The following is a 14611-nucleotide window of genomic DNA, read 5'->3' on the forward strand; positions in this document are numbered from 1 at the left end:
TAATCTTTACCCAGAATTTTTTGAGGTTCCCTCCTCACCAACCAGGAATCTATTCAGGGAGATGTTCTCAGGATAAAAATTATCAGCAAAACCAGAATCCCAAGTGAACCTGTTCTTGCAATCTTTTCAGTGAGCCCCAGGGACCCTCACTTTTCTCGAAGAAACACAGAGAAGTTTGTGTCCTTGGACTTAAAGGATTATCCCAAGTAGACCTTATTATGAAAGGGACTGGCTATTGGCTCAAGCTGAGGTTTCAGATTCAATCCCATTCTCAAGAAAAGACCTATTAGAGGAACTCTTTTTTTCCCCCCAGTCAAGGAAGCAGATACTTGCTCCAGGGACTCCAATGCCTCATGTCCCAGTCCTGTGTCTACCCATAGCAAATTGGCTTCACCTTTCTACAGGCTCTGGCTAAGGTCACCAATTCCCTGTCACCAAGACTCTGATTTTGTTCTCTGATATGGAAGCCTCTTTGTGTGTGGGTAGTATGCTGGGGATTGAGCCCAGGGGTGCTCTTACCATTGAGATACATTCCCAGAACTTTTAATTTTGAAACTGGGTCTCATGAAGTTGCCCAGGCTGGCCTCAAACTTGTGATACTTCTTCCTCAGCCTCCTGAGTTGCTGGGGGGAACCATCTTTTGTTACTTCACCAGTGGTATTGGTATTTCTCACAGTTCTGTTCTAGGCCCTCTCATCTCCCATTTTTTCCTGCACAATCTTATCTGCCTGGCAGTGAGCCTCCTTACCTCCTGTCTTAGCTGGGCTTGCCCTCTACCCTTTTTCTCCCAATTCTGGGTTTCTAGCACCAGTCTTCTCTTCTGAGTTTTGATTCCTTATACATAACTGAACATCTATCCCTAAATGTCTCCAGGCAAGAATTAATACCTGCCTTAACAAATTATTTCAAAACATGGGGAAGGGGACATTTTCCAAATCATTCTAAGAACAGTATCCTGATACCTAAATGAGACAAAGAAATCACAAGCAAATAATAGAGCAATATTTTTTTATGAATATAGACAAAAAACTCAACAAATATTCATATGACAAATCCAGAAATGTATAAAAAGCATTATATACCAGGACCAACTGAGATTTAGATGTCCCAGAATGCATGATTGATTTATGTGTAAATCACTTAATGTAATTCTGTAGCTGAAAGAAACAATTATATATAGCTATTTCTTTAGACGGAAGAAAGGGCAAAAGTCAGAAAAATCACTCTACAAAATCCAACACCCATTTATGAGTAAAAACAAAAATAAGCTGGGTACAGTGACACATGCCTGTAATCCTGGTGACACGGGAGAATGAGGTATGAGCATTGCAAGTTTGAGGCCAACCTTAACAATTTTGCAATGCCCTAAGCCACTCAGCAAGACCCTATCTTAAACAATAAAAAGGACTGGGAATGTGACTTAGTACCCCTGGGTTCAATCCCCAGTACCAATAAATTTAAATAAGCAAACCCAAACAAGACTCTCAGCAAACTAGGGATAAAGGGGAACTTCCTCAATGTGACAAAGAACATCTGCAAAAACTCATAACTGATATTGTATTCAGTGGTAGAAAAATTGACTGCTTACTCTGAGATCAGAAACAAGACAAGGATGTTTTATCTTACCACTTCTATTCAACATTGTCCTGCATCTTCTAGTTAGGTCAATTGTACAAGGAAAGAGATAAGGGGCATCCAGATTGGGGGGAAAAAGGCAAACTGTTTTCATTCACAGATTACATGATTTTATGTAAGAAAACTCATATGCTTAAACACTGTTAGAACTAATAAACAAGTACAGCAGTGTTGCAGGATGCAAAAATCAATATACAAAACTAATTATATTTCTAAACACTAACAATGAACCATCCAAAAGTGAAGTTAAGACAATTTCACTTGCAAGAGCACCAAAAAAGAAAAAGCTAATTAGGAAAAAAATGAGAAAAGAAGTAAAGTAAGTGCAAGACTTGTGCACTGAAAACAAAACACTGGTTAAACATTAAAGAACTACATAAATGGAAAGACATCCCATATTCATGGATGAGATGACTGAGTGCTTTCAAAATGTCAATAAACATTTTTCACACAGCTCCAACTCACAATGTTAAAAATGAAGCTCATATTTCTCCCATGCCTGTTCTTACTCCAGTGTGTTCAAACCAGAGTCACCTCTGGCCCCTTCCTTCAGAACCCCCTTCTTATTACCTTTTAGCCACTCACTTGTATTGTTTCAGTGGTTGGTTTCCTGGTGGGGGTTCCTGCCTCCTTTCATCTTTCTAGCAGCAGCCAGCAAATCTGATCCTATCACTTTCCTGCCTAAGTTCCCAAAGCATACAAGGCCTTCTTTCTAGTCAGGCACAAGACTTTTTACTTTCCACCATCCTTCCACACACATGCCATATTTTCAACGGCTTCAAAGATGCCTTGTACTCTAGCCTCAAATCTTCCCACACATAGAGTCTTCCATTATTAGGCTGACTTCTTTCTTCCCTAACTCTAAGGCTATGTGAATGCCTACCAGGCATTTCTGCAGCATACACATGATGTACTAGGTAATTGTGTAAACTTCTGTTCACCCCCTTGAGTGCTTTGTTCCCTTGCTGAGCCTCAGTTTTCTCCTCTGTGAAATGTGGTTAATTCTAGTCCTTCCACAGGTGGTTCTGTGGCTTGAATGTGATAAAGCATGTATGGGCATGAAAATGGCAGTCCACACAAAATATAAGCTATCATCACTATTGTTTGCTTTCTTGCATAAGCTCTGAGATCAGTTTCCATGTGCTTTGTTTAGAGCTACTTCCTAGAGGCACACAGTAGGCATTCAAAACTGTCAGCTAAGGATTAGAGAAAAGATGAAGAGCTGGTTCTTGTGAATGGGCATTCAGAGTATGATTTTCATGATGCTGGGTGTGCCTCCCCCAGATCACTTCAAGGCATCTGAAACATTTCCTAGACACAAATAATTTATTTTGGTATGAGAAGGAAGAGGAAGGAGAGGTTCAGGGAGCCCTTATAGAAACACAGCCCAGGAGTGGCCTATATCTGCTAGCTAAAGGGAATCTAACACCTGGGCCCAACTCCCATTAATGTCAGACCGGGAGTGTGATGGGGAGAGCTAGCATAGAGGGACTTTCCCCTTTCCCTGCCCTTCAGGGATACAGTGAGGCAAAAGTCAAAACAGTGGTGAGTTGCATGGAGGCCAATTCTATTAGAACAGAGGCTGCCTAGGCCCCACCCATGGTCCAGGCAGGAGCTGGAGTTTCCAACTGTATGGCAACTGTTGTTCCATGGCTTGTGGTCATCAGCACTGGGTACCCTTGAGTGAGATACCCCAGTAGGGTGGGAAAGCGGGTAGGGCTTACACCATATACAACATCTTTGCCAGCAGGGTCATACATCAAAAATGAAGAGACAACAAAACAGTGGAGAGTCGGCATAGGAAGGAAATGGTTATAGTCAAGTAAACACAAGAAAAAAAATACCCCCAATATATCTAGAGATTTATTTGTTTGTTTGTTTATTTATTTATTTATTTATTTATGGTGCTGGGGATTGAACCCAGGGCCTTGTGCATGAAGGCAAGCACTCTACCAACTGAACTATATCCTCAGCCCCCAAATTAAATTTAAAGTGAAAGTTAGTGCTTATGCAGTAGAACCATTTGGAGAAAATGACTCATTTTGGAGAGGAGCAGATGTTCTCATTTACATAGTCTCTATAATCTTGAATGGACTTTGTTCCGTCCCCCTATGGCAAGCATGACCAGCAGCTGGTCACATTTGATTCATGACACCAAGGGAGAGTTTCCATTAGTATAATCCTTGACCCCATATCCTTGGGTCTCCCATATCTATTTCATGATGAGGGAGTCTGGGAAAGGCAGCAGCCCTGCCTGCCCTCTGGACAACTCCAGCATGAGCTGTTTCAGAAGAAGTAGATGTGGCTGAGGACTACAAGCATAATCAAGATGATCCCACTGGCATTGACCATCCAGAATGGCTCTTCTGATATTTCACCCCACTCGGAACCTCCTGCCTTTTTCTTGGTATCCTCCATCTTCCTGGTTGCTGTTTTGGGGACTAGAATCTCTGTACCTCCTGACATATCACCATGCTCCATCCTCTCTTTGGTCTCCTCCATCTTCCTGGTGGCTGATTTTGGAGCCAGCATCTCTGTACTTTTTGATATATCACCATGCTCTATCCTTTCCTTGGTCACCTTCAACTTCCTGGTTGCCTCTCCTGGGGCCAGCACCTCTGTACTTTCTGTACCTTCTGCTATGTCACTATGCTCTACCTTCCCCTTAGTTGCCTCCATATTTTCCTTTGTGGGCTTTTCAGGGGCCAACTTGGGGCCCAGATGTGGCTCCAGGCCACAGAACAGGTTCCAGGTCTTCCAGAGGCAAGTGTTGGCTTCTAGAACATAAGGAACGGAAAAAGGTCAGGAGGCATGCAGGGTATGACACAGGAGGTAAGATCTCATAGGGAGTCATGTCTCAACAGCAAGTCCAGTATGCAATCCAACAACTCACTCCTAATAAAGAAGTGTTCAGCCTAAACATGGAATGTCTATAACCATCCTTAGAGATGTGACTGAGGTAGATGGTGGGACAAAGGACTTAGGAAACACTCTGGGGGCAGAGTAGGGCTCCAGAGCTATCAGCTGTACCCAGAACCCTAATTGGGAAGCTAAGTATCATGGGAGCACAGTCCTTCCATGTGCACCCTGCTGTGCCATGGCAATGCCATTCCCTGTTTCTATAGGTCTAGAACAAATGGTAGCTGGTCCTCTGAGCATGTACTCTACCTAGGTCTCTAGTCTTTGGAGGGTGGAGGAAGCCCTGCAAGTCCTGGAAATAAGACACCACTCTCTTTGGCAGCTTCTTGGAAAATGACTTCTCCCAGCAGCTGCCAGTCTCTCTGGCAGTAGGGCTCAGTAGGGCATTTGCAGATGCCTAGGTCCTTGTAGGAACTTTCTCTTGTACAGGAGGGGAGTCTAAGAATCACAGAAAGTTTTTCATTCATTTTCTTAAGGCAAACTAGTGGAAATACATAACTGTGGAGCTTGAATTTTACTCTAGTGTCTGTGCTATGGATGCTGGCTTGCCCCTTGGGACTGGTTTAGGCTCAGGTCAGCACCACGGTCAGCTCCCAGCACACTAGTATGGGCCCAGTGGCTGCCTGGGATTTGTCCGTAGAGCCACTCCTGGGAATGGTTCCCTCCTGGATGACAACACAACCCTATTTTAGTCAGAGTGGGCTCTCAGCATTGGGCACTGTGACATCTTCTGTCTCATCCCATTGGACAGCCTCCAAGTCAGTGTCTCCTGCAGTGGAGGTTGAGAAGGCATCAGGGATGATGGAACCCATCTGACAGGGATGGAAGAGTCTGTTAGAAGGGAAAGGGTGTCTGTAGCTGGAGAACCTTAAAGCCAGTGACACAGGTATATGTTTGGGATGAGAAGTCTGATCACCAGCCACACTCTTGCTTCTGTTCTCAGACACCCAAGTTATAACACTGTCATGAAGCTTCCAGGACCTAAGAGGCAGCTGGAAGAGGCAACTAGAATTGAAAAGGCAACCAATTGTTCAGCCACAGCCCAAAGGCACAACTGTCACCTCAAACAGACAAGGCAGTTTGATGGGCAGCTGTCTGGTCCAGAGGCTGAAAGGCCATACTTTGGAGTGAAACTGCTGGTTTTAAATCCCAGCTCTACCACTGTCTGGCCATCTATGGGGACAGGGACAAGTTATCTGACTGCCAATTGCCTTAAAGTCCTCAGTTTTAAAATAGTAGTGGTATTTATCAAATGTGAGTATAATTTTGGCAGCATCTGGAAGATTGTGGATACCCAGAGGGTCAGCTTAAAGAAGAACTGTCAGCAGACATCAGAAGGAGCATAGAGACCTATGCCCAGGGGAGACCACTGGGGCTTTCCCCAACCAAATGCACATCTTCTTTTGCAGGTATCAGGAGGTATCCCTGATCCTTTCTGGACTCTGGACTTCCCCAAGAGGAGTGCATACAACCTTGCCCCAGCCAGAACCCTGCTTTCTTCCTAGCTAGGCCTTTTTCTTCTCTCCCTTCCTCCCACAAACTCATAGCCTCTTCACCACTCTCTACCCCAGGCTCAGGACTAATCTCATTATGTCCTTTATCCCTGTTTGCGTCAGGGGCTGCAAAAAGCTCAGGTCACCTCAGCACCACCCCCCCATGTCCCTGAATACTCTTTTTCTGACCTATCTGCTGAAAACCTTTCTTTTACTCTCCGAAGGCCCAGGGCTTCAGCCTCTCCCAGAGACACTCTCCCCCTTCTTTCTTGGACTGAAACCTAGTTATTCCCTAGACCTGCTTCTGCGGTGCCCTCTTAGGTAGGGCTGCCCCCCTCCCTCCCTGCTCCTCTATCCATACTATAGAGGGCAGTCTCCTGTCCCCTTCACTGACTACTCCCTTCCTGGCACCACACCATCAGATAGCTCTGTTGGAGGTGCAACAGTGTGTAGCTAAACCCAAAGACCAGTTCTTGGGCATGGTCTTTCTTCACCTATCAGTGTTTGCCTCAGTGATTTACCTCACATTTGAAACACTTGAGGACACCAGGCCCTTCTGATTTTCTTTCCTCTTTCTGGCTCCCCCTTATTGCCTGAGTGCCCCTTTCTTCAATCCCACCACCTCCAGGAGCCGCTCAGCACAATTCCTTTCTTCCCCCTCAGCCCTGCCTGCTAACTATGGATGTTGGATGGCCTCACAAGCAGGGAGGGAGGGGGCAGCCCTACCTAAGATTATTTCTGAGGATGAAGATAGTGAGGCAGAAGGTGCTAGGTCAGCAACACAGGCGAAGCATTATTCTAGACCATGTCACACAGGACCCCTCCAAGGGCTCTTCTTTCTCACCTTCCTGGGGTGGGGGATTGGGGAATCTCTTCCATTGTATATCTGTGTCTAGATCCACCCTCTCCTCTCGGCTGTTGCGCAAACTCCAGCAGAGCCCATGAAGCTGGAGGGTGGAGAAAACAGGGGCATGTCACCACTGGGCCCTGTCATGCAGCCAGAGAGTACCACAGCTGGGACTAGGATCCTGATGGACTGAAAAGAGATCTGGTTGTCAGACTATAACAAAAGATGGAAGGAAGGTGGGATGGGAAATCATAACTACTATGATTTGGGTTTTAGTTCTGGCTAAGGTATCATGTGATTGTGTGATTTTGGCAAAGAGTGGTACAAAGAGTGTGTCCTTCAATGTAAAGCAAGGGGTTGGACACAGTGAGCTCAGGGCTCTTTTCCATTTTGAGGGTCCAAGAATATGCACCCCTCAGGCTGGGAAAAGTTGCCCATTACCCTTGTGGTACCCTCGTTCTGGTGGTTTTGGGGAAGCTGCTGTCATTCCAGAAGCTGCTATACAGAGCATCAGACACAGCAGGAATGCTGCCCAGGAGGGGTTGTACCTGGCCCTGGAGTAGAACTTGATTACTCAAATTCAATAGCATATTTGCAGATGCTAAAGAGGAGCAATCCATTTCCTTTCTGGTCTCTAATTCTTCTCTCTTCCTAAAAACATATGAAAAGTAACAAAACTTTGGGAAGTAACAAAACTCAAGTCAATTGCTGCTTCTTGTGGGGGAAGGTTAGGGTAGCAAAAGCACAGGTGAACATTTTTTCCAAATCCAAGTCTGTTCAAGAATATAATGCATCCAAACCTATTAAATCAGCCTTGGTGCAGTCTAGGTGAATTCCTGCCTTGAATGGTTTTCTGTTAATACACAATGGGCTGCTCATTAGCCTTGCTGGCTGGGCAGCCTCCCCAGCCTGCCCCATTCCAAGACTCAGCCCTGTCTTTCAAATTAAAATGTTGGGACTACAATTTTGTTCTGTTATTGATAGACTCAGCTTAACTTTTAAATAAATTTCTTGATAGTGTTGCTGGGAAGGCAAACTGTATATGGCACTATCAATCTCCTGTGGATGAGGTCACTGGATGTGCTGGCAGGGCCTGGATCCTAGTGATGGAGAGCATCTATGTGCTTCTGAGCATGGATGATTTGGGGGCAGAAGGTCCTACCTCCCCTGGTTGTGGTGAGCAGAGGTGCCATTTGGAAGGCTCAGGCCAATGCCTGGCATGTTGTCACTGATCCAAAAGTGCTACTTTTTCTCTCAGGTTCCTCCCCTCTAGGCAGCTACTTTGTCTTTTCTAGAGAACTGGTGCTTTGCTAGGGAGCTGGGAGACACTCACTCGGCTGAGTAAGTGAGAAGTGGACACAAGGAAGCTGGCAGTAAGAGAAAAGTGGAAAAGAATGCCAACAATCTGAACAATGAAGGCCCTGAGCAGCAGGAAACTTAAAGTCAGCCACCCCCAGGGTTTCAAGACATTAGGAGTAGGGGAGTCTCTCATGCTGTCACTGATTCAAGAGAATATGCAGTGGAGTGTGAGTATCTGGCTCTTCTCTCCATTCATTATCTTCCTTTTCCAACTGGGCTGTGTATGCAAGAGAGGAATGAATCAAGTGGAAAATAATAAGAAGAAAGAGGGACTGGGGATACAGCTCAGTTGGTAGAGTACTGGCCTCGCATGCACAAGGCCCTGGGTTCAATCCCCAGCACCACCAAAAAAAAAAAAAAAGAATACCCTAAGTACATGTATGAAGACACAAATGGTGTGACTCTACTTTGTGTACAACCAGAGATATGAAAAATTATGTTCTATATGTGTAATACGAATTGTAATACATTCTGCTGTCATATATAACAAATTAAAATGAACAAAAAGAAAAAAAAAGAGTGGCCAAAACAGAGCTGGAAATCTCTGAGGTTTGCAGTCTTCCAAGTTTACCTGTCCTTGTAACTCAACTTTTGATAATAGAATACCAGCTTTTGTCCAGATTCTGAGCAAAATTGTAAGAAAGGCACTGGCTTTACATACTTATGCCCTTCTGAGTTTCCTCACTAAACTCCAGATCTCTTGATTGCTGGATGGATGACCAGGACACTTACTCCTTCCACTTTCTGGTGAGGTCAAGTCCCTGTCCTGCTAAGGTGCCCAAGTAAGTGATATGGTGGAACCAGTGTGAGCTTTAGAGTCAGGTTGGAGCCCAGGTCTGCTGCTTACTAGTTTTGTTACTTTCAACAAATTACTTAACTTCTCTGAGCCCAGGTAAATAAACATCTAAAACTGTTAACTAATGCCTGCCTCCTGGGAAGTAGAAAATGGTTTATGAGAAGGCTAAAGCATCTGTGCCTCCCTTTTCCCAGAAGCTTAAATTCCTCTGGGTGGGCAACAGCTGGAACTTCCCTGATTACATTAATTCATATTGAGGTTAGTGAATTTAATACTTCCAAGGAAAATTTGTATTTTATTAGCAAAATTATCAATCTAAATGAATACTTAATTCGCAGATCATTGAAGAGTTTTTAGTTTTTTGTGGGGTAATGCTGGGGACTGAACCCATGGGCTGGCACATGTTGGAAGTGCTAAGAATTCTACCACTGTGCTACATTCCTAGCTACTAGTGTTTTTTTTTTTTAAACAAAGGCAAGCCATTTTTTAAATAGGCAAATTATTTCTATGTCACATTCCTATTTTTGACCCACCATCTCCAACCCTCCCACTTCCAAAGAGGAATCCAGGCACTCTTTACCAATTTGCTGCACCCTGGGACTATGAAGGCGACCCCCCTGAAGCATCTTAATAGCAGCACTTACATGTTTATCTGGAATTGGGTCTGTGATTAAGGAGATCCCCAGAATGCTCAGAAGACTAACTAGGAGGAGGAACATGCTAAAATACAGGTAGTGCATGCCACAGATAAGCATGGGACACTTGATGCTGTTCTCGCAGGTCTGGAGTCCGTAGGCTAACTCGGCCAGCAGTCGAAAGACACCAATCACAATTCCAAAAATCAGCCCCCAGAAGGCACCCTGTCAAAGGAGGAACCCAACAGAATTACTTGGGAAGAAGACATATGATGAGACAAACCACTTTCCTCATTCCCCTTGCTAGTTGGGTTCTAAAACTGGTTATAGTTAGGGGATTGATACCTTACAGAAGATAGTATGAACAAGTGAGAAGATGCCAGATTGGAGACACTGGTACTATCTCTTAGGTTAATTAGAGAACTTAAGAAAAATTGGAAACACTATTAAGTGAGACCATCAATTGGCATCTCAAAGTAAATGTGTCCAAAAAGAACCCCGTGGCACCTCCATTTCCCTCTTTGCTCTGATGCCTTTTCCCAAGCTCTCTGGCTCCTTTCTTTTCATCCTGCTATCCCACCAATCCTTCAGCAAACCCTGTTGGCTCTAACCATACAATGTATCCAGAATCTAATTCCTTGCCATCAACTCCATAGCCACCATGTTAATCCCACTCTGCCATCTTTTCTCACACAGCTGGGTTCCCCACTTTAGACTTCTAATTGCCCACTGGCCTTGCAGAAACCAGAATGGTCTCTTGAAGCTTACATTAGAGAATGCCATGTCTTTATCTAGACCTTCAGTGGCTTATTATCACCTGCCATCATACTCAGATCTCAACCCCACACCACAGTTGACCTTGCCTGGTTCTGCTACTCTCCTTTGGTAATTCCACTCCAGTTGTAATGTCCTTCTTGCATCTTGAACCTACTCACTTTGTTCTTGGCGTGGGCTTTGTACTTGCCCTTCTTTTGACTTGGCTTTCTCTGTAGATCTTGGTACTTCTGCCTCATTCTTCAGGTTTTAGATTCTAGGTCATTTCCTTAGAAGAAGTCTCTTGCCACCTTACCTCATATCCTTGTCTGCCCCATCCCCTAGCTTTCCCTGCTACCTCTGTGATCCTTTTTAATATTTTAAACAGCACTATATCACCATCATTAATCTTTATCTGCTCAATGTGTTTCTTTTGTCTCAGTTAGATACTCCATGAGAATAAGGACTTGATCTTGGCTTTGGAAGTGTATTTGGAGTCTGATTCAGGAGGGGCTGAATGTCAGAGGAAAGAGAGAGATAGGCAAATACTGTGGGAGAAGGAGCTAAACCAAAAAGCCAAGGAGAAGATCCACAGGAACTAATTCCTGAAGGAGATGGGCAGAAGCTAGATGAACCCACCATCCAAAACAGGGTGGAAGAGAGGGCCAGAAAAAGTGCTCTAGGTTAAAGAGGTTACATGCAATTTGGTTGCAACCATGGACTGGGGGTAACCAGAAAGTCCCTTACCAGATCCCTCCATTTTCCTTGGTGATTCCCCCATACCCTGAGGTTGGTGTTATAGAAGAGAGGTAGAGTCCCCTGACTACCTTCCTCTCTTGATATGCCCTTCCCAGGAAATCAAAAGCAACTCTGGCACCCAGACTGCTTCCCCTGCATTCTTGCTGCTAAATTGGGTCCTGGTGAGCTGGGTGGAAAAGGAGCACTGGCAGGGCATCTTCAGGGTTGAACATCTCATTTTTTTAAAGAAGGAAAAAGGGAAGACAAAACAAAATAAAAAGAAAATGGAACAAAACAAACGAACAAGAAGATTGAACACCTGAGATGAGCCTGGGAGAAAGTTTCAGTCAGGTGGAATATCCTGGCAAAGCAAATAGCTTATAACAAATGAAGAGAGACCAAAGATAGCAGGGGACAGTATAGCAATCAGCACTGACTGGTACCTAGGGGCTGGGCATAGGGAGGACAAGTCGTGGGAGATGGGCAGGGACAGATCACAGAGGGCCTTAGGTGCCATGCTCAGTAACGTGAGGATCAATCACTCAGTGCTGTCTAGGGAAACAAAAAAGTTTAACAAATTACTCAAAAATTAAAAAATAAAAAAGAAAAGAGTCAAGGAAGCTATACTTTAAAAGTCTTATTGATGAAATGATAAAACCATTAATTGAGATCTTTATTTGGTCTTAAGTGTGGCTGAAAGAGATGGTCCAAATAGTTACCTCCTCAATGCAGAGAAGGTGGAAGGAGCCTGCTGCTGTATATCCCCCATGTGAGTGTGGGACCACAAGGATGACACATCTGTGTACATTGGTAATGGAAGATTATTTTCTTTTTTATTTTTTTAAAAGAGAGAGTGAGAGAGAGAGGGAGAGAGAGAGAGAATTTTTTAAATATTTAGTTTTTAGATTTCGGCGGACATAACATCTTTGTATGTGGTGCTGAGGATCGAACCTGGGCTGCATGCATGCCAGGCGAGCGCGCTACCGCTTGAGCCACATCCCCAACCTGAAGATTATTTTCTTGCAGCCAAATATGCAGAAGGAAAAAGCATTCAGTTTTGTATCATCACCTCCACAAATGTAAGGTGATTAGTTTTGCATGGCATGGCTGAAAATGGATTACATTAGAAAGGATGGAAAACAAATCATTCTTTCCCTCCATGTATATAAGCAAGCTTGGGACAAATCTGCCCAAGAGGATATCATCTTTCAGAAAGCAATGAAGATCTCTTGAAGTACAAGAGACTCTCCTAGGGCAACCTGTTAAAGACCCCTACAGTGTGAATGCAGCAGCCCCTCACACCATTCCATGCCAACACCTACCTGTTCATTTACTCTTTTGCAAAATATAGCAAGCAGGGATACGGCAGTGACTGGTGGAGTCAGGTAACTCTTAGCAACCTGTATGTATTCAAACAGGTTTTTACTGTGAGCTGTTTCTATAATACGGACCCAGGCAATGGTGACAGCAAGTAAAGCTATAATAAAAAACCTGCAAGTTAAACCAACAATTAGTGATGAGTTTGATGATTTTCCTCTGCTAATAAAATATCTACAACCATGTACTATTAATTCAGTTATTTCCTACTCTTTAATTTTATTATTATTATTTTTTTAAGTGCTAGGGATCAAGCCCAAGGCCTTCCACATGCTAATGAAGTGCTCTATCATTGAGCTACACCCCTGCCTTATTCCTTAGTTTAAATTCAGGTGCCCACTCATAAGTATTGGGGAAGAGGTGCTAGCAATACCCTTAAACACAAACAGGTGTCACAAGGCTATAGATGAAAGCCCTTAAACTTCTGAACAAATAAATCTGAGTATCTATACTAGACTGTCACCACATTTGGAGGCTATATTTAACTAAATGTGGAGGGTCAGTCAGCCTTAAAATACATACTACATGAAAAGTACTAATTTCTTGAGAAGTAATTCATTTTTAAAAAGTTCATACAGATTACTCTGGCTCACAATTGTAAAGATTTCAGCAAGTTGAGAAACTTATTTTATGCAATATAAGTGAGAGTCATCACAAGGTGCAAAGGTGGTTCAATATTAGAAAATCAATCAGTGGAACCACTAAGATATTGAAGGGGAGTAAAAACCCATCTATATCCCAACTGACACAATGAAATATTTAACAAAATGTAACACAATGGAAATATATTTGGGATAATGAGTAAAAGGAACTACCTCAACATGATAAAGAACATTTACAAAAAACCCATAAATAGTATCATACTCAATAATGAAAGACTGAAAGTTTTCCCTTTGAGATCTCTAAAAAAGAACCGAGGCTACAAATCTTCATTACCTTTTCTAAGGAAATGATTTTTAATGTATATCTATAAAATTACACTAAATCAAGTGTCATCCCAAAGATGAATAAATATTAATTACATATCAATAAGGGCTAAACATTATGAGAGAGTGAATATAAGCAAGAAAGGACCAATCCAACAAAAAAGAGGCAAAGAAACAAATTTGGTAATTATGAAATAGTTCACACTGGACTAACCTTCTCATAGGTGACAATGATAAACTCTGGACCACTTATAAAAATGTCTTAAAGACATTGAGAACAACTCAAACTGGACAGAAGTGGGAAGGAGTCCAATCCTTGAAATAAAGGAACTGCATGAAGTGAGATAGTTACACAGCTTTTCTACCAAGGGCTCTCCCTAGTCTTCCAGTGTGGAGTGTCCAGCAGTTAAACACAGAGTCCCATTCTTACTGAGTTGAGTTGATAGAGGTTGAGGATTCAGAGCAGTTGAAAAATGTGGGGAGAAATTCCAGAAATCATGGAGCCACAGATAAAGGGGATCCAAATCTGTACATAAACTTCTCTTGAATCCCTGGCTCACCTTGGAAAATATGCATGCGTAGAAGAATTTCTAAAGAGTCCACAACAGGAAACTGTTGGAAAGGCATAAAAAACTAAAGATTTCAGTTGCTGCTTACATTAAGAGAGACACAAATTAGAGTTGGAATTCCATTAAGTTAGAGGGGCTTTGTAATGACCTTAGGCTTTTCACTGAAATCCCGGAAGGGCCATATTTTAGGAATACAGACTCTATTCCAGGGTTAAGAATTTGCCATAAGACTAAGAGAAAAACTGAAACAGCCTACTCTATCAAAGTATAAAATTACATCTTTATGAGTTTAAGGTGATCAGCTAACAACTTACCTGAATGTTAGGACAAAAATCAATACTTTATGGAGGAATGTGATCCAGAGTTCCTGCAATGTATCATACAAAATGTCTAGTATACATTAAATTTACTAAGCACATTAGGAAAAAAAACATAAGCAATCAGTAGAAATGGATCCCAAGTTGACTCAGATATTAAAATTGGCAAACAAAGATTTCAAAGCAGCTATATTAAAGAATATGAAGAAAATGATGGTTATGAGTGAACAGACAGGAAACCATGGCA

The 14611-nt window shown here is 42.9% G+C and overlaps 1 protein-coding gene across 1 annotated transcript in view; it reads right to left on the reverse strand.

Annotated features, from left to right (window-relative positions):
* Positions 1-5246: 5246 nt before the first annotated feature.
* LOC124076993 (sodium/glucose cotransporter 1-like) overlaps positions 5247-14611 on the reverse strand; it is a 59459-nt gene continuing 50094 nt past the window's right edge. The window contains exons 11-14 of the mRNA XM_058571805.1: positions 12498-12666; positions 9694-9909; positions 6860-6994; positions 5247-5366 (exon numbers count right to left, since the gene is read on the reverse strand). Of these exons, the coding sequence (XP_058427788.1) occupies positions 5247-5366; positions 6860-6994; positions 9694-9909; positions 12498-12666 (640 nt within the window). The remainder of the gene's footprint in view (positions 5367-6859; positions 6995-9693; positions 9910-12497; positions 12667-14611) is intronic.

The sequence above is a fragment of the Marmota monax genome, unplaced genomic scaffold (genome assembly GCF_021218885.2).
Source record: "Marmota monax isolate L192 unplaced genomic scaffold, Marmota_monax_Labrador192_F-V1.1 WCK01_AAM20220418_F8-fsc00157, whole genome shotgun sequence".
NCBI classification, from domain to species: Eukaryota; Metazoa; Chordata; class Mammalia; order Rodentia; family Sciuridae; genus Marmota; species Marmota monax.